The sequence below is a fragment of the Populus trichocarpa genome, chromosome 12 (genome assembly GCF_000002775.5).
Source record: "Populus trichocarpa isolate Nisqually-1 chromosome 12, P.trichocarpa_v4.1, whole genome shotgun sequence".
NCBI lineage: Eukaryota > Viridiplantae > Streptophyta > Magnoliopsida > Malpighiales > Salicaceae > Populus > Populus trichocarpa.
Window position 1 is genome coordinate 2,131,452 of NC_037296.2, and position 27,566 is coordinate 2,159,017.

The window sequence follows — 27,566 nt, forward strand, 5'->3', positions numbered from 1 at the left end:
TCTTGTTGGATTCGGGCATTCCAGTTGATGATAAAATCCTTGGATACTGTAATCCAAGGAATTTGCTCATGACAAACTGACGTCATATTGATGATATTTTTGTTATAAATATCCCATTAATCAAGTCAATTAATTGTGTTTGACAATGCCCCTGAAAATGATTTCTCAAATTATTTTTTGATATGAGATTTTCGATGGTTTTAACATCGTAGTAAAATCATCAAAAATACTAAAATAAATTATTATGATTAAAATCATTTTAAAAACACCCCTCAGCATTGAAGTCCCCTGGACCTTCCTCGAAATAAAACGTCCATTACCTTCAATTATTAGCATAATATCAATTTAATTTGTCTTGCTACTCGAACTAGGGTGCAAAGCACGTACTTTGAGCCCGGCTTCCTAACTGTGAATCTAAGCCTTGGCATATTTGACGTTGGGGCCCAAGTGCTTCACACACTATTTCTTCAAGTTTTATGCTAATTGCATCCAATAAAAGGACTCAATTGCAAATTTCAAATTGTCTGAGAGTAAAATTCAAGTTTATTTTCACGCTAGCTTAGCCTTAAACAAAATTAAATAAAGCAAGATGAAAATGATGGCCACGTCATCTCTCCCCTTAACGCCACGTCATAAAAAAGTCAAAACCCTAACTTAACGTCTCCTTCGCCTAAACCCATCATCCATCACGGCAAACACTCCCTTCTCTGCTTCAAAAAACCAATCAAACGTCTATAAAATGGCCACGTCATCTCTCAACTTCTCTCCGTACATTCCCGTTTTCAGCCGCATCCGGTCAGCAACATCATCATCGTTAATGGACGCTGCTAATAACAAGGTGGTAGAGGTGTTTGATACAGAGGAGGACTGTCAGTGTCTCTTGCGAAATACACAGCAGGTTTATCGGACAAGTTTGACAAAAGAAAGAGGGTCTTTCACTGTCGTTTTGTCAGGTGTTTCTCTCGTCAAGTCCCTCAGGTACCTCGTATTTGTCACTGTCAAGTTTGATCCTTTTTAGTTTTTTTTTTTTGGATTGGTAATGATGGGTTTGTGTTTTTTGTTGTTGTGGGGTTCAGAAAATTAGTGGAACCGCCTTAAGTGGGTTTGATAGATTGGTCGAAATGGCATGTCTTTTGGGTGGATGAGAGACTTGTTCCTAAAGATCATCCTGACAGTAACTATAAACTTGCTTTTGATGGTTTTCTGTCCATGGTAAGAACAACACGTACTTACATTTGTTATTGTCTGTTTGATTGTAGATTCTTATACTATATTTCCTTCATGTTACATTCAAGTTATTGTTTTAGGTAGCTGTTAATGGCGTTCGGGCTCTGTTTTTTGCCTGGTAGGGAAAAGAAAATTGAAATTCACTTCAGCTCATAAAAAAATCAAGGCAAATGTATCTGTGGAACTAAGGAGAGTGCTTAATGAATGGACTTTCAAAGAAAATTATGGATTCTGTATGTAATACTCTAAATTTTTAGGTTTTTTGTAATTTGTAGAAGGTAATAATTTGATGTGTGACAAAAATGTTTTCTTCTAGAGTATGGGTTAGTTGGAGTATGGATCTTGTTCAACTGTTTGATGGTGAATTTTTTAGTCACTGTAATGTTCATGTTTCCAAGGGTTTTTAGTTAACTGTGTTTATACACGGTTTCTTTTCTTGTGCCTGTGTGAGAACTGGAATTTTGTCTCTGAATTGAAAGAGTAATAATCTATTGTAGGCAATCGTATAGCAATATATTTAATGTACAGAGATATATGTTTGTGATTTGGGACAAAGCGAGCTTGAATCTTTTCTTTCATGGACAATCAATTTTTAATGCTTAATTATGTCATTATTTGAGGAAATAAACCTTTTTGTTTTTCCCCATAATTTTTTCGGCAGGTACCAATCCTTCCAGGTAATGCTTATGCCATCAACATGCTCTGTCTGCAGAGGGTGCAGTTGATGACTATAAGACCTGTCTCAAACATTTGGTTCATACTGGTGTGATAGAGAAATCTTCAGTGAGTGGGTTCCCAAAGTTTGATCTAATGCTTATCAGCATGGGTCCGGATGGGCATGTAGCTTCTCTTTTCCCAGGGCATTCGCTCCTCAAAGAAAATCAGAAATGGGTTACTCACATCACAGACTCTCCAAAACCACCTCCAAAGAGAAGTACCTTTACTTTCCCTGTGATCAATTCTTCTTCATATATTGCACTTCTGGTGTGTGGTGCTGGTAAAGCTGATGTGCTGCAATCAGCAGTGGGAAATGGTAAGAATTCTGATATGTTGCCTGTACAAACGGTTTCACCTGAAGGGGAGTTTTAGTGGTTTTTTGGACAAAGATGCTGCTTCAAAGCTGTAGCCGTGCAATGTCTTGGCTGATGATTTCATCCAAGCATATAGCATATACTACACAGTACACAGGTATCGGGTCAGTTTTCTCTCGTGTGATTGATCACCAATGGATGTGCTCATCGGTGTTGTAATCTCAGTGATTGGTGCGGATTGGCAAGGTTGTCCACCTCATGCCCGCCAAAAGGATTTGAATGAAGAATAGTTTGGCATTTTCACGTGGTTACGTGGAGTATGAATGAAGGATAGCTTGACTTTCCTGCTTTTTTGTCCTATTTTCTACTCAGCTCTACATTGTCCCCCTAATTAATCGAAGAATACTATGCTACCATGTTACTTTGGTATGGTAGTACCGAGGAGCACTGGGATATACATGTGATCTGGGGTCGGATGGTTTCGTTGTCTGCATCTCTTCTTTGGAGATCAGTTGCCTGTTGAAGGTTCTGAGGAAACAGGAATGTGCCTTCAGAATACAGAAAGTGGCCTCCAAGTCCTGATCAACAACCATTGAACCCTCTCTCTCTAATAGTTAGATGATGTAAGAATTACAGGTGACCATAATCGTTACCAGTAACTGGTTTATCAGTTGTGTTTTTGAGTTAGCTTCATGTAAATTAGCATGGATAATCTATCTTAATCATAATACTAAATATATCCAGCTGCTTAATTATCATACAAAAGCAATTAATGAATTAGGAGCATGTTGTTTTGATCAAGGATTCTAAGAGTGATTGAATTGAATGGAAGATCGTGTGGGTGAGGGTGAAAAAGGAAGTAATGTTGGTGGGAGCAAATGATTTGCATGTGGGCAGTGGCAGAGAGCATTTATCTCATCAGAAGTACTCCTTTTTGTATCGAATGACAAATGACAAAAAAGAAAGCAGTGATCGACAGAAAAGCAAAACAGCAGAAGGTTACGTCTATACATATATATACGGAGGAGGAATAATATATATTGAATAGTTATTTTGCCCGCGTGAGTCTTTTTCCTTCAAAACATATCGGGTGTGCAGATTGTTTTATTATGTTTTTTATTATATAAAAAAAATTAAAAATTCAATACAAGCATCCAACTAAATAAATCAATAACTATTTATATAAATAAATAAATAAAATCATTATAAAAAACTAAAAAAAATTGAAAAAATTAAGATATCAATGCAAATCACGATATATTATTACATAATATAAGACATTTATTTTATTGTGTTTACTAAATTTATTTACTTGTATCAATATAAGATAAATCTATATTCTAAAAAACTCATGATGTAAAAGATAAACACGAATAAAAATGACTTAATAAACTCACGTCTTATAAAAATGATGTAAGACCGAACAAATAAGTAATATTATTTAAAATGAATATTTTTTATTTTGAAAAATAAATTTCATTTGTATAAATATAAAAAAAAATTTATAATTGAATTAGAATAATATCATGAAAAATCAAACACAAACACAACAATTCTAAAAAAACATTATATTAAAAAATAGCATGTAAAACCCGTGATATGCATTATAAGATCGGAATAAATTCATAAATTTTTTTTAAAGATAATCACCGACCAATATTCTTAAGAAAAAAAATAACTGCAAAACCAAATGTTTTTGACAACTAAATGAATCGATAATAGGGGATTAAAATTAATGTATTTATATAAAATTCAAAGTCATTACTTATTTTAAATGTTATTTTCACTTTAATTTTCTGACTTTCAATCTATCTTTTCTTCCAAGAAAATATTCAGTTGGATACTAATTTAGAGTTAATTTGGAGGCTAAATTGTGTCAGAGCTTGACTATTACAATCCACTTGTGAGAGGATGAATAATATTAATTTGCAGCTGAGTGTTTTGGCCAGAAGGCTAGTTTCTGCTAATTAATGCAGGAGGAGGTAGAAAGATGCCACGAAAACCTTTTAGCAGCTGCTTCCACTCTGATAGCTGACACTGATTGCTCACTGGTTCCACTTTTAGTTTGCGTGTTCAAGTTATGACTATAACTAGCTAGGGCTCGTGCACGCATGGCATTGGGAAAGCTTCAATATTGATATATAGAATCAAATCATCCAATATATATATATATATATATATATCACAAACAAAACTCAATAAAAGCCAGGTATATGTGTATTTGTATGGTACAGCACTCGAGATCTTGATCGATGGCTACTTAATTATTCCTTTGAATACTCCATTGATTTGTTAATTTGAGAAACGAAAAGGGCATTAATTATATATATATCAAGTATAGATATATTGATCAGAAGGCCAGCCGCATCATCTGGATCTACAAATAATTAATCATAATGGGTAATTAGTAGTTGTCCTTGACAAAATAAATAACCTCGTACAGGGCACGAGACTTATCCCTAGCTAGCTTAATTAGCTAGCAGCAGGAGGGTTTTCATGGCCGCATGCATGGTGTAAGAGGAGGCAAGGTAAGGGCAAGAAGAAGGCCTATGTTGGGAGCTTCGATGATTTTGTTGCTGAGGAGACAAAGGGCAAATATTAGGGGACTTGATTAATGGTGCATATCTGAAAGACAGCAATAGGAATATAAGGGTACTTAGCGCGGAAAACCAGAAGGAAACCTTAGCCCATGCATCCCATCCACCTTGAAAGTTTAAATCGCACCTAGCTATATATATATATATATATATATATATATATATATATATATATATATATATATATATATATATATTCAACCAATATAAGGGAGTTTTGCTGAGCAATTGTGGGCTAGCTCTCCCCTCCAATTCTCTTCTCATGGTTTGTTTGAAAATAATAATAATAATTTAGGCTGTCAAATAAACATATGATTCCTATCATAAAAATCCCCCTTCAATTTGAACATAAAGTTTTTGTTTTGAAATTAATATTTAATATTAGAAAATAATATAAATTATATGTCAGGTTCTCATTAAATAGCTTAAATTCTTATTTGATAAAAATTAAGCACAAAGTAATATAAGCCTAAGTAAATTTCAAGCTCAAAAAGTTTTCATTTGAAGGGGTGTGTACTTGAGGGGGATGCTAGAAAATAATATAAAACATATTTTGAAACTTCACCTCACCTAACTTAAGCTGTGAAGTTGAGATGATTCTTTGATATAAATGGTTATTTGATATGGTATCAGAGTTTTGTTAATCAAGCGGTCACGAGTTCGAATATATAACATGAATTTGTGCAAATTTCATACTTAAAAGATTTTTATTTGAAGAGATCTGTTAAAAAATAATATAAATCATATATTGATTGAGACATGATATGATTATTTTACATTCAAAATCATTTCATTCTTAATTCATTTCTATATCAAAACTTCAATCAACTAAAAAAATCGGGTTTCAAAAATTATCTCTAAATTCACAAGTCTCACCATCTCATCATGCACATAGCATAGCTGAACTTATCCTTTCCATAAGGAAGATTTGATCAGTATCTTATAAATAAATACACACACATATATGCACATTTAAAATTATATATCGATCAAGTGAAGCTAGCATTATTATCATTAAAGACAGAAAGATAAGCAGCACCCAAATATTGCACTAATATTTAATAAGGTTTTTTTTTTATGAAATAATATTTAAGTAATTAACAGACAAACAAGAACACTTTTAATTAGCTATCTAAGAAAAAGAGAAGATGCTGCAGTATTCTTTAACTCGACAGATTTTGTCAGTGGAAACCGTCGCCATCCTCATTATAATATTTATGCTATGATGCTCAATACAAAACATTAATTGGTCTAACGTAATTAACAAAGAAAAAAGTTATTCCTAATCTAAATATAAGACAAATAATTAGTGCTATGTGAATGTAGGAGAGCATTTGATGATGTATATGAGGAGACATTAATGATTAAATAGAAAAAAAGGCAAGTAATTGAGGGAGCTAGCTAATTCCAGGAGGAGACAGAGAAGAGGGAATGATTCCGCCAGCCTAAGAAGAAAGAATTGTTGAGAATCTGAAGCTGATAGCCATCAGAAGGATAATGGAGCCTTAGCAAGAGCTTGGCCTGCGAAAGTGCAAAGGGACTCAATGGAACTTTGATAAACCCTACACTCTTCAGCATCATTTCCCAAGTCTCAAATCTCTGATGCCTTTCTCTTCTTCCTTCTCCCTCTGCTGCTACTATGTCCATTATCTCTCTCCCAAACCATATCTGCTCAACTGCCAGTCTCTCCCTGCTGTTTGGTGGCAGGGTTGCCTCTAGGGAGTCAAAGAGAGCTGTGTAGTGATCTAAGGCCTCCAGGAACCTCTGCAAGAAGAGAGGGTGGTTGTGGTTGGCTTCCCTTTCAGCAACAGTCACCACCTTAGGGTTCAAGGCCTTGATTTTATGGAGAAAAAGGAGCAGTTCACGAGAATCATCCTTAAGGAACCTGTGAAGATACGAAACGCAGTTCACGGCCAGAGCTTCATCTGGGAGAAGAGTAATTGCTGAGGGGAGATAGTGGGCAAGTGAGGTAGGGTCATTGTTGAGTAGAAGAAGAGGATGGAAGTGGAACCTGAGGCCCAGAGACTGAGCAAATTTCAAAAGGCGGTCTCCTGTCCTGTGGAGGACGTTCAAATCATGGCCAGTTCCAGTGATTCGAAGCATAGGAGGAGGATGAAGAGTATTGTTAGATCGCTCAGCCAAAGCTTGCATCAATGGAGGCCATTGCACCCCATGCATGATATCAAAGTCTATGATGTGAATAGCTTGCTGCCCTACTTGTATTGCTTCCAAAATAGCCTGATTTGCTGTTAGATGGCAGAATCTTATGAATGGGGTGATCTTATTCAAGGACAAATAGCAAGACCGAAGAGTCTCCTGATCCGCCTCATAGCTGATCAACATCTTATCATTAGTCCCACAAGGACGGGAAGTAACCATGTTGTTGATATTGAAAACATGAGCAGCAGGAGCAGTACTTGTAGAGATTCCATGGCCATTGAGGCGGAGAGAAAGGGCTCGAATAAATTGATGAACCAACCTCTCGGTGGAGTCACCATAAGGAGAAGAGTTGGAAGACAAAATGGAGAAGAACCGTTTAGCGGCGGAGTAGTCAGATTGAGAGATGAGGTCTGCACAACTGACTAGCAATTGACGCATATGAAATGCTGTTGGTGGCCCTGGAGTCTCTTCTTCTTGATGTCGATCATGGGAATTTGATGAACTCATCAGCTGTGACTGTGTCTGCAACTGTGACCAGGAGCCAAGCATAGTGGTCTATCAATGCTAGAATCCAGCCTGTGACCTGCCTTAGCTGAAGCTTAAAAAGCATCAGGACAAGGGTTCAAAGCTGGTGAAAAAGATACATGACAAAAGAAAAAAGGTAAAGATAAAAAAAAAAAAATATGGAGCTTATGCTGAACTTGGTGTGAAGAAAAGGCAAATTGACAAAGAAACAAACAGTGTGTGCTGGGTAGGCAGCAATAGGCATGGCTTCCAACTTGTAGTAATTAATGAGACATGAGAGAAAGAAGAGAACATTGTTGGTACTTAGGAAAGATGATGAAAACCAAATAAATACGCTCATTCGTCTGCCTCAACCTGCTTCAACTGCTGGTGATGCTGATGCTGCACGTCCCTATTACTTGTCGTGCAAGTCCTCAGTTCACTCCCACCTCTACAGCCTCAGCATCCACGGACCATGTCCCCCTATAAACTCCCTAGCTAGCTAGCTAGCTAGCTACTTTGACAATAATTAATATAGGAGCAACATTATAATACCATTTTCTTGTGTGGTTGCAAAAAACTTTCTAAGGGAAATGAAATCTTCCAAATATACTGGGATTTTGACCAATCAATATATTGGCAATGGGGATATACAAGGACATCAAGGATAAGAAGTTACATCAGAAATTCCTCCTCCACTACTTTCAGAATTCTTATTGAATAATGACACAGCTAGCGCATAAAATTTTAAGAAAATGACATCATTTGAAAAAAAGAAATTATATAGTTTAATACAATTGCTATTCAGAATAATGATTGTGAATATAATCATTATTCTGAATTGTGTTTTATATATAAAGCATAATTTAAAATAACGGTTACATGTTACAATTATGATTCTAAATCGGGATTATGATAAGTATATAATCACCCCTTTGTTTTCCATAGCTATTGTTCATTCAAAAAAAAAAAACCAAAAAACCCACCAAAACACCATAATTATTTTCACCTCGTCTCCACTAGCCTTTCTATTGTTTTTTGTTGTAAGCCCTCGGCCTAAACTTGTGTTGCAGCCTCTTTGCCGCAACAAATGGTGGAATCGCCACCCAACCATAAAAATTCAAAGTAAAGCAATTGCATTATCTCTTAGTTTTATAGGTTTCATTATCGAATTAATAAATTTTAAGTTTTGATTAATATCTATTTGTGTTGTGTTTGATAACCAAGTATTTTATGATGTTAAGATAATTTTGGATTTTAAGTGTTGCAATTATGTATTTTTAATACAATTGATGTTATTTATGGAATCAATTAGGTTTGAATTAGAGAAATTAAGGTTTAAATTGATTATTAGGTTACTTGTTGTATTTAATAATATTGTTTGAATTGAGATAAATTTTGTTTTAATTGATACAATTAGATAATTTTTCAATAAAATAATGTTATTAATAAAATTATGGTCGAAATCATTGCAAAGTTTGTGTTGAATTTTGAAAAAAAATTATCGCGATTGGGAAAATTGTTCAATTGAGATAATTTAGGTTTTAATTGATGCATTAAGGTCAAGGTAATAACAATTAGGGTTTGCATTGAATTATCATATAAATTGTTTTTGATGAAATGAATATTTTTATTTTTTAGAATATGGTTGTATTATTGTTTCTAATAAGAATAATTGTATCACTTATATTGACATTTGTTTAATACAAATACTAATGACAATAACAGTTGTTTAACACAATCGTTATTTCTATTAGCTATTTATTAATAAAATTGCAATTTTTTTTAGTGGTTGATTGAAAATATATATATTATTTCTCCAATACTTTTCAATCTTGTACTATATTCTAAAATCTTTTGCCAAACAATGTTAGTGTGGTAAAAGACCAGTGCTACTTTCGTTTTATTATTGTACATCTTTTTTTTTTTCTGATATTATTGTACATCTTAAACATCCAGTTCCTGGACACACACCTTAATTAATATAACATTTTCCCATATCTCATCTCACCTTGATCTTTCCTAGTCAGCTAAACAGATACTCCAAATAATTATCTATAATAATTCTACGCATGTAATGCATGGATTAGACTAGATGCTGAATAATTTCTAGCTAGCTATTTCCTAAATAATTAACTAAATGAATAAGCTATTTATAGATGATTAAGAAAGTTTAATCTCTCTGTTAACTATCTCAATTAAAAAAAAAACTATATTGTTTTAAATGTGTTAAGTCTATATGATACACTCTTAAAATTATTTAATTAATTTTTAATTACCAATAATAATTCAACTATGCGTGGTAGACATAGTTGTTAGTACTGGTATCTGAAAGAGCAGTGAATTCCAATATCAATCTGTGTTGTGTCGCGTTGCAGAACATTGGAATTTGCTTAGGGCCCGGGAAAGGATTCATTGAACCTTTCATTCATTCATTCATTCTTTCATGTATAGAAATATGTTTGAATGTTTTCATTTCCTTCCCTCGGATATATGCTTGCAACATTTAGCAATGACATACATAAACAAGGTGTAATTCTTATTTCAACTCCCTCTATTTTTTTTTTTTTGAAAATAATTGTAGATTTACAGTCATGCTGTTTTAGTGTTCCTCGTTCAGATATATGTATACACACACACATTTTGTTGATGAGTTGATTCCCCAATCATATTAAAAATGGATAAATTTAAAAATTTGACCTGAGTCAATTATCATATTAAAAAAAATATAAGTTAAACTAGATCGAACTAATAAGTCAACTTACAATCTAGTTGTTAAAGTTAAAATTCAGTTTTTATTTTTATTTTTTGAAACAAAGTCATTTTGGAGTGACTAGGTTAACTCACATATTCATTACCCAAGCCTTGGGTCGGGTCATGGATTAAAATAGGTTTAATAAAGTACTTTTTAAAAGTAATTTTTTTGAAAATATATTAAAATAATTTTTTTAGTTTTTTTTATTTCTAACATCAACATGTTAAAATTATTAAAAAAAAACTAAAAATTAAAAATATCAATTTAATATTTTTTTCAAGACAAATATTTTTTAAAAAATAATGTAACTAAACACATTTACATTCATTACGAGGGTGTTTGAGAGTGTGATCGTGATTGCTTTTTAAAATATTTTTTACTAAAAAATACATCAAAATAATATTTTTTTTTATTTTTAAAAATTATTTTTAATATCAGCACGTCAAAATAATCTAAAAATACTAAAAAAATATTATTTTAAAGCAAAAAAAAAATTAAATTTTTTTTTTTAAAAAAAAACACAAAAACAAACATTCAGGGTAATACCTTTTTCCAAATACATGCATGGGAAAGCTTGCGAATTGCAATTTTAGTACAAATTAATTAATAGTTAACCTACACCATAGGTCCATAGCATGGAGTAGGAGCACTTGCTAGCCACTATTAGTTTTTCCCGGATTGTCGCATGAGGCACACTACTAGATCCTTTCAATCTCATGGTCAGCTACTTTAATTTCTTCTTACAGTTAGTCTGATAATTTTATACGAGAATGTATTGTTTCTCATGAATCTCTTTTTTTTCATAAATTATTTGTTTTCGCTAAATTTATGAGATAGATTTAATTTCAATAAATATATATAGTTAGTTAGTTAAAGAATATCACATTATTGGGTGTTTGCCCATTCCAGTGTTTTTATTCATATTTGGCTTGTTAAAAAAAACCGTTTGAATTGGATAAATTTGCATACAATCCAAGGAGAATTTTTCAAAGAATTGTTATACTTAGATTTGGAAAAAATTGTATGAAATTCTTATTATAATACTATTTGCTAAAATAAAGATTAATTTATTTAGCTACTCTAAGTTAACTTATTACTTGATTTGATTATAAAACACATAAGGTGTTGGATTGACCCGTCAATCCGAATAAAATTTATAATAATGTTGGATTTATTGTATGATTAAATATGTATTTGATTTTATGTTAGTTTTTATTATTGTAATTTAAGAAAAACAAGTTTAAAAAACTAGAAATTATATTTTTTTAATTAAGATTTTTAAAAGAATTAAAATAAAATTACAACGTTGCATGAATTAATCTATACTTGTAATAAAACAAAGAACACGCCTCCGCATCATATAGAGTGATGAGTGCGGGTGCCAAGGAATTAATGTTGGTGTCCGCAGAATGATAGAAGCTTTAACACATCTATGATTGTAATAATTGCAAGTGGACTGGGAGTTGAGAGCATTTATTTCATCAATACTATTCTTGTATGAATGAGATGACGAACAATAAAGAAGTATGAAGTGACAGAAATAGTAATAGCAGAGATCAGCACCAGCAGGTTACGTCTGATACAGTTGAAATCTGGATAGATTCATAGATTTTTTTGGCTTGCAATGCCACCGGCCCTAGCTAGCTATAGTCTCAGCTCCGACACGCGTTCTAAGATCTTTTCGCTTTGCTTTCGCCATGCTAGCTATGACCATCTCATCACTGTCAGCTGTCTACCTGCTAATAAAAATCTGGTTATGAGCATCTTTCTACCTCCTCCTAGCTCTCCAATAAATAAATCAAACCCTTCTCTTCCTTTCATTTAAATCTCCAGACGCATAGATCAAGAGGGAATTAATGCTAGTATATGGATACTTGGTAGTGGTGGTCCATGACAAAAACAAATAACCATGCACGTACAGGACACGAGAGAGATCCATCCCTAGTAGGAGAACAAGAGGGTTTTTGATCATATGATGTGGTCTGCATGGTGCAAGAGGAGGCAAGTTATGTTGGGAAATTCGATGATATTGCTGCTGAGGGGACAAAGAATAGACATTAGGGTAATTAATGGTTCAAATCTGGAAGACAGCAATAGGAATATACGGGTACTTAGTGAGGAAAACGAGAAGATGCTTTGAGACTACTAAATTTGTATTGGAGATTGCTTAATACAATACCATTTTAATAATTAATGAGGTTTTGGAAATAGTTTTTAATGCTTCAGCGTCTTTTATTTTTACCGGATCTTTTTTTTTAAAAAAAAAAAATTGACTAGTGATAACCCAATGTTTTTTTCGCGAAGCCAAGTGTCAAGTGCGAGCATATATGAGTTCAATGAGCTGTTAAACCTATTATTTTTTAATTCAACCAAATACTAAGTCTAAATATATATAAGTCTGGTGAGCTGTTTGATCCATCATCCCTTAGCTCATCTAAGCTTTGAGTCCAAGTGTTTATGAGTTCGGCGAGCTGTTTAACCCACCATTCTTGGACTCAGCCAAGCGCTGAGCTTAGGTATATATGGATTCGACGAGCTACTAGACCCACCATCTCTAGGCTCAACCAAGCGCTTTGACTTCGGGAATCTTGAGCTCCATGATTACACCATGAGTTAGTAATATATTACTCTCTGATGAGTCAAAAATATTTTACTTTGATGAAACAGAGACTTTTTTACTCTAACGAGTTAGAGATATTTTACTTCCACTTTGTTCCCTTCCCTTCAAAAAAACAAATATAAGCCAAATGGGCTATAAGAGGGACCATGAGAATCCTTATAAGGGCAGACTTAATTTTTTTTAACTCCTTATTGAATATCTATTCTTAGAATTCTTCTCTAAAATATAATTGTATTTTCTCTCAAATGATATATACTTAATCATCGAAAAGTCCCTAAATTTATTGTTGTTACCCATTTTGGGGCCCCATATAAAAAAAATCAGAAAAGAAAAAAATACAAAAAAATTGAAAAAATATTGGAAGAAAATTAAAAAAAATATATATCAGTAAAAAAAATATATACCTGAATGCCCAAGAAATTGTTGAAGACTGGTTAAGAAAGATCAAAATATACAAGATTGAAAATTTTAACATTGTATTTTTTACTAATGAAGACCTTATTAGCAAAGGAAAATTCAATTTGAGGAGAGAAATTCAAAATTGGATGTTTAAGGACTTAATTGGAACATTTCAAGGTTTAATTGAATTTAATGAGGGCTTAATTTAAAGAAAAATTGATTTTTGAAGTCAATTTAAACTTTAATTGGAAGAAAATCAAGTCAGGGGTTGAATTGCAATTGACTAAAGATAGGGACTTTACTTGTATAAATTTTGAAGTTTGATGGGCAATTAAGGACTGGATTGAAGAAATCCAAAACCAAGGACCAAATTGAAAAAGAAGTGAATGTAAAGACTGAGATTGACCAAATCAGAGGCCAAATTGAAGAAATTGAAAGTTTATTGATCAATTAAGTGTAAAAATGCACAAATTCAGAATCAATGGCTAAAATGAAAAAGGCGGTCAACTTAGGGGCTTACGATTGAGTTTGACATGGTTGAAATTGCATGAAATTAAAAGTTTGGAGGCAATTATGAGTGCAATTAAAAGCAATTGGAAGAATAATGACTTAATTAAAATGTTCCAAATCCTAAATTCAAAACCTTAAATAATGTGTCGTTCAGATTTAATGAAGAGAATGTGAGTTACACGTCGTTCAGTTGACTGGCCTCTATTTTGATAGTTTTGGCTGATCAAGTTAGCAACTTCAAATGAAAGAATAGGAGCTACAAACCTCCAAATTGAGAAAGGTTGGATCCAATTGAAAGGTGTACATCCCCTCTACCTGCGTCAGGTGGTCTCAGGTGACGATGACGTTAGAATTTCTCTGATGAGATCTTAAAAGTGGACAACTCAATCAGCCATAACTGAAACATAATTGTGCAAGAACCGACCTTCTTTTCATGTGTTCACACACAAAGATTCCTCATTGGGTTCTTATTAAGGGTTTTCTCTTAAGATCAAGAGGTCAGAAATGGATTCAAGACCTCTCAAAACCCTATAAATACCCCTTCAAAATCACAAGAGGGAGTAGGGGGAAGAAAAAAAAACTAAAAGAAAAGATAAGAAAAGGAAGAGAAATATCAATAAGAAACATAAGTGTAGAGAATCTAGAGATCCAAAAGCTTAAACAAAATTTTTCTTAAGCTTTGCAAGTTTGTGAGAGGAAAAAGTTTCCAAACGAAAGCCAAGAGAGAGTGGTTGTTCTAGGTATACCTTGTTGATCCAAAAAAGATCCTTTGTGACTTGCTTTTGTTGTTTTTTTATTTATTTTGTTTTATATTTATGTTTACAAGCATAGAAAAGAGGTTTGGAATACTTAACAAGTGATGTTGCATTCACCTTTTTGTTGCTGTGTTTTTTATTTAATAATGTTCTTTTGAAGTTTTTTTTTGTGTTTTTGATACATTAAAGTTGTTGTTTTAAGTTTGTTTTTATATATATATAATTTTGTTTTAGTTTTTGTTTAGCTTAAGCTATGCTTATTAAAGCAAATGTGTTTATCCTAGGTTTCCTAAACCTGTTCATACACAAAATGAGTTCAGAAAATCAATTTTGAATCTATATTGCATAAACATATAGGCTGTTTTAGGTTGGTGGTTTTTGGATTTGGTACCCCATACTTGATTTTGATGTTTTTTGTTAGTTTTCTAGATTTAAATATGTTTGTGTATAGTACTGTTACTTGTTGGGATAAAAAAAAGGGTATGTTTTACAAGCCAAAAATACCCATTTCTAGGGCTTGGCAGTGGCAGGGCATGACTGGTTTTTTTCTTCTTCTAAGTTTATGGGTAATTTTCTTCGTATTCTTGGGAAGAACATTGTCTTAGCCCCTTGATTCGAACCAATTTTGATCCATTTCTTTGCACAGACCCTTCCTTATGCATGATTAATCTATAATCTAAAAAGGCCAAAGTTTGTTCATCGTAGTAAACTCGTCATAGTAAGTCGGTAGAAATAGACATCATTAGACCATAGCAAACAATAAATAAAAAAACAATGCAGCTTACCTCAGGTAAGACGTACTAAGGGTGTTAATATCTTTCAATTTACTCAACCAATCTCTTACCTAGAATATCTGAAAAACCAATTATGGTCCCTAGTAGTCTTGATACCAAGTGACGACTCTTCAACCAACCAAAAGACCTTCTAGATCCCACCCAAGAAGGGTCATCGCGACGAGGGTACAACATTCATTAAATGAGACCTTTTATAAGAATCAGGTATTAGCCACCAGCCGCTTTGACTAAAAAAAATCGATCAGATTATCAGAATTAAGAGATTAACTAATTATCCAAAACATAAGCCTGAGCCCACAATCTCAAGAGGAATTTCCGAACCTCATCAGTTTTGTATTAAATTCTACAAAATTCTTTAAATATAGAAACTAATTTTGCCTTCCTCTATGATGGCGAATAGAAAAGGTAAAGTGTTCTAATGAATTAATTAATTAATTAATTAACAAAGAAAGAGAATGGCAACTTCTCATCTATATATATATAACGTGTGTATTGTACTTAAATTTTCGGTTTAAAAATGAACAAAAGTCTACATCTACCTCGCATGTTACTATGCATTAGTGGGTGAAATAGTGAGAATGTTCTGTTATTTCCAAGTCCATCATATGAATTCCCTTCAAAAGCATTGGTTTATGGATGAATAACAGAATAAATAGGTGTCTGGCACATGGAACAGGGATCATAATTAATGTATATACGTACAGAATAATATATAATTGGAAAAAAAAAAATAGTAATGAAACAGCTGAGGAGGAGGAGGGAGAGTGAAGGGTTGGTGTGGGACAAGTTTGATAACCTCGGCAGAAACACGCAAAGCCATAAATTTGCATAAGAGAGCTGCTTCTCTTCTCTCAGCATACTGGGGTCTGATCAAGTCTCAAAGCTTGCTGACACTTCCTGTTGTGGCCTTGCTTGTCCCGTTTATGGCTGGATTGATTCCTTTTTATTTCAACATTGATTGATAGATACTCTTCAAGCCATAGGACATGTGTGATTGACTCTACAGCCTCTCTTACAAGAGTTAGGGCAGTGAAACTACTGCTGCTTCCTTTGCCCTATCTGTGTGTATTCGCATAGCGACATGGGACCATTTCTTTCCATGCTTTGCTTGGTGATCAATGGTGATGCAACCACTCTCTCACTGATCAACAGTACGTACTGCACTGTCCATGATCATATCCATCTTTTTTTTTTTCTTTTTTACTTGCAGGGATATCAGTCTGGACAGCGAGAGGAGACCATCTCCCTTGCCGTGACAAGTTATGATTAACAACACTACACAAGCAAACTTCCTCCTTTCTTCTACGTTCTACTCCTTTTGTCCCCACCCCAAGCACGTGTGCTGCCGTATAACCTGCAGCCTTGCCAGCGTAACTTTGCTTCTTTTCTTTTCTTTCTAAATGAAGGAGTAATAAATTTAATTTTATAGCTAAAAGTAGAATAGAGCATCTCTAGGCCTCCCCCCCTAATAAATCTTCCATCAATACTAGATGGATTGATTCAAAAACTCATTACTTGAAATTTGATTTAGGCTATACTTGAGATTAAATCCGTTACTTGAAATTTAATCTTGCTCAAAACCTAATTAATTTAGCCAAACCAATAAAAACTAAATTGTTTAACATAAGAATCAAACTATTCTACCTCTTTTTTTAAAAAAAAAGAAGAAGAAGAAGACAAAAACTCCCCTAACTTACTACACTAACACACATGAGATACAAAAACATTTGACATCTTCTCTCTTCACATACACCATTATCAATTGGTTATGAATGATATATAATTGTTGTACTATATGATAATCAATATATTTATACAAATTAAATAATTTATCATAATTAGAGGGTGCATGGGATTGTAGTTGGACTGTGTTTTTAAAAAATTCTGTTTTTTATAGATTCAAATTAATTTTTTTATGTTTTTTTGAATCATTTTGATGTGCTGGTGTCAAAAATAAATTTAAAAATAAAAAAAATATTATTTTAATGCATTTCTACACTTTCAAATAGATACTTAATCTACGAATCAACTAACTAATTCAATGAATTAACCCACGACCCAAGTAATCCGAAATCTTATCGGAAGAAAAGGATTAAATTTGACAATTATGGTTGAAATCCTAAGGAAAAAGGCACCCATACACCCACAATTACCTTATATGTGCTCGTTAATTAATTATACTTGCCATCACATAGAAGAAACAAAAAAAAAATCTCCAATTCTCCCTTCACAAATCGCTAACATGTTAACCTAGTCAGTTAACATATATCCAAGAGAAAACTACAGGCCGACAATCAAAATAAAATCTGTGCCAAATTTGACGAAACAGAGTAATTTAAATGTCTATCCTGTCTTCTTATTATCTGAAGATTACCGTATTTGTGTCTAAATTAGAATTAGAGACTGCATTACGGAAAGAGAGATCCAAAACAATGGAAAGAAGCAATTTAGTTAACAAAAATAAAAATAAAAAAAAGAGAGAGAGAAAGCCCAAAACTAATTTTTGAATTGGGAGAAAGAAGGATTATTGTGTTTGACCTCCTAAAAGACCATGGTTTCTTGATCTTGGTGGCACCTTTGGCCAGGAATTTTCTTAAGTATCGTTACTTAGAATTAGAAAATTAAGCAAGGAATGAAACTTCCTTTACCATCAGACAGAGATCTTAAACTATATATCCTTAGAGAATAGATACAAGCAGAACAACAAAAAAATAAATATATGCAGTCGTCTTTGCGGCACACATATAAACATTGCCCTCAAAGCATCAACATTGCTGCAACCCTTGTAGTATATTTCAAGACAATCGAGTCATCATCAAGTGTCTTGGTTCTTAAAGACATTCGGATCATCAAACTTAACAGTGCTGATACTCAAGTTCTTCGAGCAAAGCAACCAATTGAAGATGGCTCAGATTGCCTTGATATGTCCTTACAAGGTCGCACCAGTACAGATGGTTGGAGAGCATGTTGAGATGTGTGTCTCAATACAATTCTATGTGCAGGGGTCTGGAACTTTGGACTCCATCTCTGTGAATTTTTATTTTGGCCAGGATCGTATAGTACTGTACTTAATTAGATCAATGGTCTACAACTCCATAATTAAATATATACTTCTCCTTCATCAAATCAGCATTCTGTATTGTGGGTAGTTACTAGTTGATTGCATGAAATAACTAAATTGTTAGCTGGTTTCAATACGAAATATGTGATCGAGAGGGAAAAAAAGGAAAAATTTTAGTTAGTTTCAATACGAAATTTTAGTTATTGCATTTTAAAAGAGGGGAATCATTTCCTTTTTTTTCTTAGATTAATACTCATTTTAATTTTATATTGAATGTGTCAACGTAGCTATATTTTTACTAATAATAATGCAATATATGTTCATATTGATATGATAAAATCTATTATTTTTTATTAAAAAAAATATGAAGCAGAGCTAATTGCAATCCATAAAGCCCTTGAAATATGATTTGATGCCCCACTACAATTGATGTTTAATTAGTTGAGTCCTTTTACTACTAATGTGATTAATGATGGGTTTTTTTTTTACACTAATGACTGCATGGGAGCATCAATTACACTTCATTTGAAGGCTGCATGAACGTTGACTTTCGGAAGTTGGGGTTCGGCCCTAGGATCTGTCCATATATATTGTTGAACTGCTTGTTCTTTGAGTAGCATGTTGTCTCTTTTGCACAATAAAATGCCTTGCTCCTTCACTCAGCATATATTCCAAAGACCACATACACAGTTCTTCTAGGATCAACTGGGTCCCTGCTAAACCACATGTATCCCTGGAACACATATTTGAAAGTTTTCAGATGCTTAGTGTTCATCTCCTATCATCTTTAAAGAGGGGCTGCCCCTATCTCAATTCTCCTCGAAATCAATATTTCACTCATTCATCGAAGTAAAAATCAATCAATTTAAATGTCAAAGAACACCATCAAGATGTAGAATTGAAAATCTATAAAACCCATAAGAGAATTCGATGTAGAATTGAAAATCTATAAAACCCATAAGAGAATTCTACTGATAAATGTCGAAGTGACAGAAATAGAAAGCAACAAAAGGTGTCACCTGACCTTGTTCAGCAGTTGCACGGTTCTGTTGTTCTAACCAACTAACCAACAGAATATTCAAAGACAGGTCTGCTGCCTGCTGGTAATCTTTCCATCTTAATTTTGTGGTGTGTACCTTCTCTGAGCAATCAATTTCTTTCTTCAAATTATGTTCTACAATATTGGAAAGTAAGATAAATTATATATAAAAAAATTACATGTTAGAATAAGAAAATGAAAAAAATAAATTCTCGGATAGCATAAACCAAGGTAATTACATATATTGAGTCACTGAATAAAGGAAACATTTAACCAATGTGTCTCCATTTTTCCATCAACTCTTGAAATATATCTTCAGCTGTTTCCTTTCTTCTTCGTTACATTTTAACCACACACCTAATCACGAAGTTTGGTGTAGAAGGGCTAACTCTTATAGCTTCATCATTATAATCGTAGCTTTCACTTGCTTTGAGCTTGTTTAGCAGTTAAGGCTGTGGGAAAAAGTTTCGACTTGTTTAGAAAATACTTCAGATGTTGAAAGAAACTAAGCTGAGCTTTTGACAACTAAATAGAGAAAGGTGTGTTTACCTGTGATTCTTTGACAGGGTTGGAGTGACAAGGATTCCCTTGATGTTCTTGAAGATTAACTTTCAAAAATTATAACCAAATGAGCATACAGTGAACACATGAATGCATAACTAATCAATACTTCAACATGCAAGTGTATCCAACTCTCGTGTTTTTGCTGTCCTGCATGTCTTTTAACTCAGTTTCCAAGAACAAATACTTACAACCACCATCTCAACTAGGGGTATTGGGATCATCCAAATTAATTCATTTTATTCCTAATGGTTGATTGATGTGATCTTTCAACCAAAATGTGGAAGTTCGCTAAGGACGCCAACAGGGGTCAGGGAGCAAGAAGAAAGGCTTAGTCTAGGCAGTTTGGTACACAAAATGCAGCCAAAGGATCCAAAACCTACAACAAGAGAGAGAATTACATGGGCCAGTCAAAAGTGAGGACTTCATAGACTGCCTATAACAAAGTTAAAGCCAGAATCAACTTCTGCAAACTAAATCAGCCAAGTAAGAAACAGCGGTAGCAATGCAGAAACAGTAGTTAAACCCAGAGAAACAACTGTAGTATTGCTGCCTCATAATTTGCATCAACAGATTAGAATCAGCAGAATTAATGCAACAGCAACATTACCACTGAATGCATAGTGAAACAAGATTTCTCACAAAACAAGCATCATCAACAAAACAGTCGAATACAAGGCACGAGATCAGGGAGGTGTCTGCAGTCCATAACAGAGAAGCAGGAGCAAAATGTCAGTCCTTATATTAAGAACGAACTTATCAGTATTTTGATTCTATTGGAGCTAATTAAACATAGCATCCCAGAGACAATATACTTCCAAGAATGAATTCAAATATAGCACCTTATTGTGAAATAAACGACATTTTGTGAAACAGTCAATAAGCAAGAAACAAAACTCTATCAAGTTAAGCTAATTATCCACATTCCCAATTTTCAAAATGACAACGAGGAAAGGACATGTTTGGCACATAAATTAACAGCCACATAAAGCAGATATAAAATCCTGAACAGATCTTTGCTGCATTATTCCATAAAATTGCTTCTTTTCCATTCCTTCTAATACCATAGAAGTGTGCCACCGTCAGTCATTCAGGTTAAATATCAATGATATTTCTATTGAAGCATGCTCATATGATATAAGTAAAAGAGCAACCAGCACGGCCAGAGAAGAGAGCATGTAAGAGATGTAATTACAGATAGAAAACAGAAAGCACAAAGATTGAATTTAAGAATGTAATATGAAAGATCACAAGTACAAAGAATTTCATACATAAAGGAAAGCACACTGTTTTAACTCTTTGAAACCTCAAAAGTTGAGAACCTATCGGAAAATTATAGGTAAATCTACAGATTTGGTGTCATCCTTGACAGATCCCCAACAATTCTTTAGAACACCTTAGCAGCTGTTCCATTGCTGAGGTGCAAGTCCTGAGTGCAAGCCTTCATAGAGGAACTTGGGTCCACCATCTGGAATTATCCTCTCATCTAACTTTCTCCTACTATACTTCAGCAGATAGCGATCACTCTTTCCCTTGCAACTTTTATCATCAGGTGTCATAGATTCATTTCGTTCCCTAAAAGATTGAGAACCAGAGTTCACACTATGGTCATTCCCCCTTGAGTCTATCAATTTGCTGAAAAAGCTCTGTTCTCCCATCTTCGAACACTTGCCCGCATTTCCATCTTTCTTAGCATTAGGTCTGATTTTACCATCACCAATTCCATTCGATTTCCGACACTCCACGTCCACACTTTTACTCAGAAAATCATCAAGCTTTCCACAAGCAATGGGATTCCTAAAATCAGAATTTCTAATCCGCGTTTGACCATTACCCTCCCCTCTCCTAGCAACACCCAAACAACTTGAATTAACCATGCACAAATTACTCGATATCCGGGGCGAGCTATTTATTGCTCGATGCAACCGAAACGCCAATTCAAAATCATCAACATCATTATTCTCCTTAACAACCCCGTTATTAGCCACCATATCCAATGCTTTCCTGGCCACATCCGCCGCATTCCTCTCCTCCAACGCCTTCCTCACAGCCAAATCCCTAGCCCTAACCGCAGCCTCAACCTTCTCCTGTACCACACAATTAGCATCCTCCAAACTTCTACCCAAAACCCTACCACTATTCCTCTTGCTATCCCTACAAACTCCCCCCCTCTTACTAGCAACCGAATTAGGCACCCAACAATCTATACAAACAGAAAAATCACCACCACCATCACAACTAGAATACGACCAAGGGGTGACAGCCTTACGTTTTGCAAAACAAGATTTATGAACAACCCTCTTACATTGGCAACAACGAAAACACTTAGTCTTATCAGATGATTGTCTGAAACAATAAGAGCAAATCCTGGAAGACTCAACAAGATTAAAACATTTTGTACAAAGAAGGATGATTCGCCACTCACTGTATAAAATTTCGAGTCTTTTATGGGAGGAGATGCGGAGACCACAAGACTGACATTCTGTCAGATTTGGCTGATCCCTTGTCTTCTTGGCTTCGTTGCTGATCATGGGCTGTTCTTGTTTTGCTCTCATTCTCTCTTGATCCGTGGAGAATTTCTGATCAAGATTAGCTTTTTATCGCCTCCATCCTCTTCCCTGCCTATAAACCTGGCAGGAGGAGGGAACAATAGAAAATGAGAGGTTACTGACCTTTGGAGGTCCTTATAGGTTTTATATTTTATACAAGTAGTCCCTCAACAAAATAGTTTCTTAATTTTACTCCTACACTTCAAGTTTCTTTATATGGTGAGTCCATCTTTTTGCACAGTGTTTTCTTTATATCTTTTCTTAATAGTTCCTTAATTTGCTATTTACAAATTTACGGTGGCTACTGAGAAGCAATTTAATATCATCAATGATCTGACAGACATCCCAAATAGCATCTCCATGTTGATGGGATATTTCTTCAGCTATCATGGCTGAATCAGTCTCAGAATCAGCACTCCCATCACTGCCTACCCCAATTTGTCCGATCGTCTCGGTGGAAAACCATGACTTTTGGTTTTCAAGGTTGCGGTGTGGCCCCAGGAGCTTTCCATTTTGCTGAAATGCTTGTGTTGAGTGGCGTGTTGACTCTTTTGCACAAAAGCATGCCTTGCTCCTCGCCGCTGGGAAAAAGATTACAGTCCTAGTATCAACCCAAAAAAGCCCTTCGCTCATTCTTCTCGCCGTGGTCGGAATCCAGGCTGCAACCTAGTGGGTAAAGTATCGTCTGTTACTTTCTTACAATCTCAGCAAATTCCACGCAGTATAATTTGAGACCTGAGCTAAGTAAAGAAGAGTTTTCAAGTTTAATTTATTGTACCAAATTTAATAATAATATCAAGAAATCTAGATGTTATTTTTTTTTTTACATTCAATTTTTATTTTTATTTTCAAGCCGCAGTGTAGTATGAGTAATAACCTAGTTAACAAAATAACAAAAACAAGTTTTGTTGTTGAAAAATAAAGAAATTGATGCATTTCTATCCTTATTTTCTTATGAGTTTTTCTCCTCTCTTTTCTCGTCATTAAATCTCAGTACGTTAAACCTTCCATGAAAAGCTAAATGGTGCCACAAGCATTGATCTCTACTGACATTCAACAGCGAATCATCAGTTCAAGTGCCAAATCACTCAACTTTCTTTGCTAGTAAAGGGCATGTGTTTTTTAGCATTTTAGTGATTTTACATGGCCGGCCATCTCCTAAAAAACACTCACAATGAAAAAGCAGGCAAGTCTATTAAGAAGCCAGATACACTTTCAATAGATACAAAATTATAGACCAAGCTTTGAAAAGAATAAAACATGAATTACTTTGTAGACATGTCAAATTCCTTAACAAGCAAAGGAGGGGATGAAAGAAAAGACTGCTAATACACTACTCTGTCAAACAGGTGACAGTCAAAAAAGAATGATAATTATAGAAAAGCTCAAGAGACATATTTGTATCTCCTTTTTCTTTGGAGGGCAGACCACTATAGTCTCCTTGTTAAATTTCAAGGCTAAATCACATCTAGTTGGAAGCACAATAGATGTATAGAATGACTTGGATGGTTGTTTCCAGAAATCTTCGGTCTACTGTATAGAGATTAATCAGATGTTTAGAGGCTCTGCCTCGGTATCCCTTTCCTTCATCGACCGCTCTTCTGTCTCTGTAATAATTTACAACAGGCAAATATTGGAACCATTAGCACCATATCTTCTCCCACCATGCAGCACGCACAATATAATGTAAAATGAACTGAGCACTGCATTTATATCAAAGTTCAGCAGAAGTAGCAAGATTAAGGCAAAGATTTACTTGTCTTGTCCGCAATCATCATGAGCCTCCTCTGCAAGATGGATGCCACAAAGAGGAAAATCGAGCACATGCCGAACATAATGGTGATAGGGAAAGCATTAACCTTCAAATCAAAAACCAAAGAACAAGTTAGTAACAGAAAACAAGAGACGCTCAGTGTTTCCAGTCATGGTTGGATGGGTGGGAGGGGGGAGATGGTAAGCATGGAGCAAAAAACTACTTCCAGGTTACAGATTGGTCATGCTGAAGATGGCTACCAATGGGGTTAGTCTTAACCAATCGAATGATAAACCAGTGAACTTTTTTCCACTGCGGGTTATCAAAACTTATATACACTGGCATAAATTCCTGGAAATTAATCTGGGTTTTTTCAGCTCTATAAGCAATTCTACAATTGCTACTCCTAATGAGTCATGATACACAGTAAAGCTAGTAACTTACATTGTACAGAACAATGCACACAAAGATATTGAGTGGAATGCGGAAGAAGTTCATAATGGTGCTCCTGGCCTCCTCAGGAATGTATTGGGACCTCATCTTCATAATGGAAGGCCAGAATATCCCTACACAAGCCTCAAAGGTACAGAAGCCGAGTATCTGGAGACAGCTTGAGAATGAGATGCCTTCAGCTTTCTCTTTAGGTGGCGGCACTAAGAACTGTTCCATGTCAGAGAAACAGAAGATTAATAAGAGAAATTGAAAGGGGCAAGAAAGGAGTACAAGAATGGATTGGAAATTATACATACACTGGATACAATAGGAAGCAAAAGAGAGGCTGATGAAACAACAAAAACAATCTGCATGTAGCTCTCTACTCTGGGTGATGAGCGGGCCATCAACCGAGATGCAAGAGAGCTTCCCAACATTGAGGCCAACATGAATGTAGCAAAAATAAATCCGTGAGGAATCTCTTCATCATTTGGGCTCAAAGCTGGTGTCCAAAGGAACACAAAGGTATACATAGAACCTTCAAACAGAGACTGAATGGCACCCAGCAAAGCAATTTTTTCATCTGAACAGCATTTAACATAATTCAGAGGAAAGAAGAAAAAAGGAATAGGGAAAAAAATGTGGAAGGGATGTCGAAAGCAAGGAAGAAACAAACTGAAAATAAAACTAGCTTGTCAAACACCACAAGGAACAATGAATGCATCATGCAAAGCAACTAGGACTCTACCAGAAGCAATGGCCACAGCAGCACCCCTAAATTGGGCAAGCAAGTCCTTGTTCTCTGAAGGATCTCCATAGTTCTCTGACCATGATGACATAATAATAGCCATTCCAATTGCAAGAAAGCATGCAGCAGCATCAAAAGGAGCCACAGGACCAAGTTGAAATGTATCTACAAGAAGGTTTCCAAACAATCCAGACAAAATTGCCACAAGACCATTTCCCAGAAAAATCGCCTTTGAAAATGTCAGTGATAGCCATTGTTGCTCAAAGCCCCTCTGCACCAGTTAAGCGAAATAAAGAAGAATTAAGATAGGTAGCATTCAAAGGTAATCACGCATCAGTTACTGATTGATTGAATTGATTTTAGCAAAGACTAGCACGTAGAAACTGCCTATAGCAGAAACTTGGATTGGAAATCTTGAACCAATTAATTTTAGGAGGTTCTCTGATCTACCAAGTGATCACTTGATTATTTGTTCTTCTAGACCTAAATGCAGCCAGTAATAACAAATAGCACTACAGCAGAAACACGATCCTTTACCTTATTGTGTTCCGCAACCAGCCATGACTCAAATGATGAAAATAAGAGAGAAGTGGCGATACCTCCCAAGATACGGCCTATCATTAAAATTCTGTACTGAGGAGAATGCTTGGTAATGCAGCTCAGTATATAGGTAATGCAATAAGTCACACATGCCCTCCTTCGACCCCTGAAATAAAACCAAGCAGAGCACACTTTGTAAAAGAAAGAGAACTTTTAGAAAACAATAACAAATCTCAGAGGAAACTCTCACTGTTTATCAGCCAACGATCCAACAATTGTCCCAAACAGCATGGAGGACCCGAAACCAGCAATAAACAGCTGCCCAATATCCCCTTTCCCAAAGCCGTATGTAGTGTAAAGGAAGTAAACATATGGACCTTGCAACCAATCACCAGCTGTCACCACAAAAAACAGTAATTTATCATGAACATAATTGTTGAAACAACTGAATTACCAAGCTCTACTCTGATACTAAAGGCAAGAACTAAGAAATTTCAAATCCAGCTAAAGCCTTAAAAAACTGCTTAACTAAAATTCAACAAAATAAACAAGATCATTCAAGTATCTAATCAAAATGAAAAATAAATGCCAAATGAAGTCATTATTTTGATATATCAAAGAAACCAGATCCAATCTCCGTGATCAGTTTACAAGGCAGACACTTGCCTTTCTGTACAAAACGCAAAGTAAGCTCAAACCTTTACAGCACCAAATACCGACCCTCCACTAAGTAGTAGACAAAACAAACAAAAGAAGACCCATAAATTTATGACAAATCTAAATCCAGATCCAACGTCCCCGCCATACAAAAAACACAGCCTAAATCCCACATTCTTACACGACTCATTGTTTTCATGAAGTTTTGAGCTTTCAGCAACAACAAAACCAATCCCACAAAAATGCTAATAAACCCACCTCCAAAAACCAATCAAAAACACATAAATCACATCAGATCCATATAAAGACAATGATAGATCTAAAAAAGTTTGAATTTTAATGAAAGAAAGGGAACACTCACCCATCATAAGAGAGTAAACAACAAGGTAATTGTTCTTGAAAGAATTGAAAGCAGGAGATGTATTGATTCGATCTTTTGTTGTCTTGCTTAGCTCAATTCCTAAAACTACAGCACTTAATGCCCCAAAAACCAAATAGTAAAAAGCTTCCATTTTTTTCTGTTTTCCCTCACTCTCCTGTTTTTGAGAGAAAGAAGCCTAGGCAAAAACCAAAAAATATTCTGTGATGAATAATGTTTGCGTTGCTATAGGCTTAACAACCTCTACACATAGGGTGCGAGGATCTCTTCTCTTTGAAGCATGCGTGAGAGAGAGTTATATATAGCACAGGTTGAAGAAGAGTGGGCTGTAATCTTCTGCATGCTATGCTATCATCATCTTTTTGGTATTTTTTAGCTGCTTCTCATGATTTTTGGACTTTTGTTTTTGCTTTTGTTGTACGTTTGACTTTGAAGTTTGAAGTGTCACAAAATTAAATTATTTCCTAGTGTTTGATATTGTATACAAGTTATTTT

The 27,566-nt window shown here is 34.7% G+C and overlaps 2 protein-coding genes and 1 pseudogene across 2 annotated transcripts; 1 reads left to right on the forward strand and 2 right to left on the reverse strand.

Moving 5' to 3' along the window:
• Nucleotides 1-38: 38 nt before the first annotated feature.
• Nucleotides 39-3,013, forward strand: LOC18103650 (probable 6-phosphogluconolactonase 4, chloroplastic; annotated as a pseudogene).
• Nucleotides 3,014-6,014: 3,001 nt separating this feature from the next.
• On the reverse strand, nucleotides 6,015-7,956 carry LOC7496421 (scarecrow-like protein 18). Its single transcript, XM_002318411.3, has one exon. It carries the CDS (start codon nucleotides 7,562-7,564, stop codon nucleotides 6,257-6,259), a length of 1,308 nt encoding a protein of 435 aa, XP_002318447.1. The 5' UTR covers nucleotides 7,565-7,956; the 3' UTR covers nucleotides 6,015-6,256.
• Nucleotides 7,957-23,737: 15,781 nt separating this feature from the next.
• On the reverse strand, nucleotides 23,738-27,359 carry LOC7464295 (uncharacterized). The gene is made up of 8 exons (XM_002318413.4): nucleotides 27,054-27,359; nucleotides 26,286-26,430; nucleotides 26,033-26,201; nucleotides 25,496-25,766; nucleotides 25,065-25,330; nucleotides 24,760-24,975; nucleotides 24,319-24,421; nucleotides 23,738-24,169 (listed from the first exon to the last, which is right to left on the reverse strand). Exons 1-8 carry the CDS (start codon nucleotides 27,202-27,204, stop codon nucleotides 24,111-24,113), a joined length of 1,380 nt encoding a protein of 459 aa, XP_002318449.1. The 5' UTR covers nucleotides 27,205-27,359; the 3' UTR covers nucleotides 23,738-24,110.
• Nucleotides 27,360-27,566: the final 207 nt, after the last annotated feature.

Bases quoted from the DNA above. Each gene is read 5' to 3' on its own strand.
- LOC7496421 (XM_002318411.3), bottom strand. From the start codon at position 7,564: ATGCTTGGCTCCTGGTCACAGTTGCAGACACAGTCACAGCTGATGAGT.
- LOC7464295 (XM_002318413.4), bottom strand. From the start codon at position 27,204: ATGGAAGCTTTTTACTATTTGGTTTTTGGGGCATTAAGTGCTGTAGTT. The intron at 25,767-26,032 runs GTAAAGGATCGT...TAACTGGTGCAG, and splicing joins TGGTTGCGGAACACAATAAG to AGGGGCTTTGAGCAACAATG. The intron at 25,331-25,495 runs GTAGAGTCCTAG...AATGCTGTTCAG, and splicing joins TGCTGTGGCCATTGCTTCTG to ATGAAAAAATTGCTTTGCTG.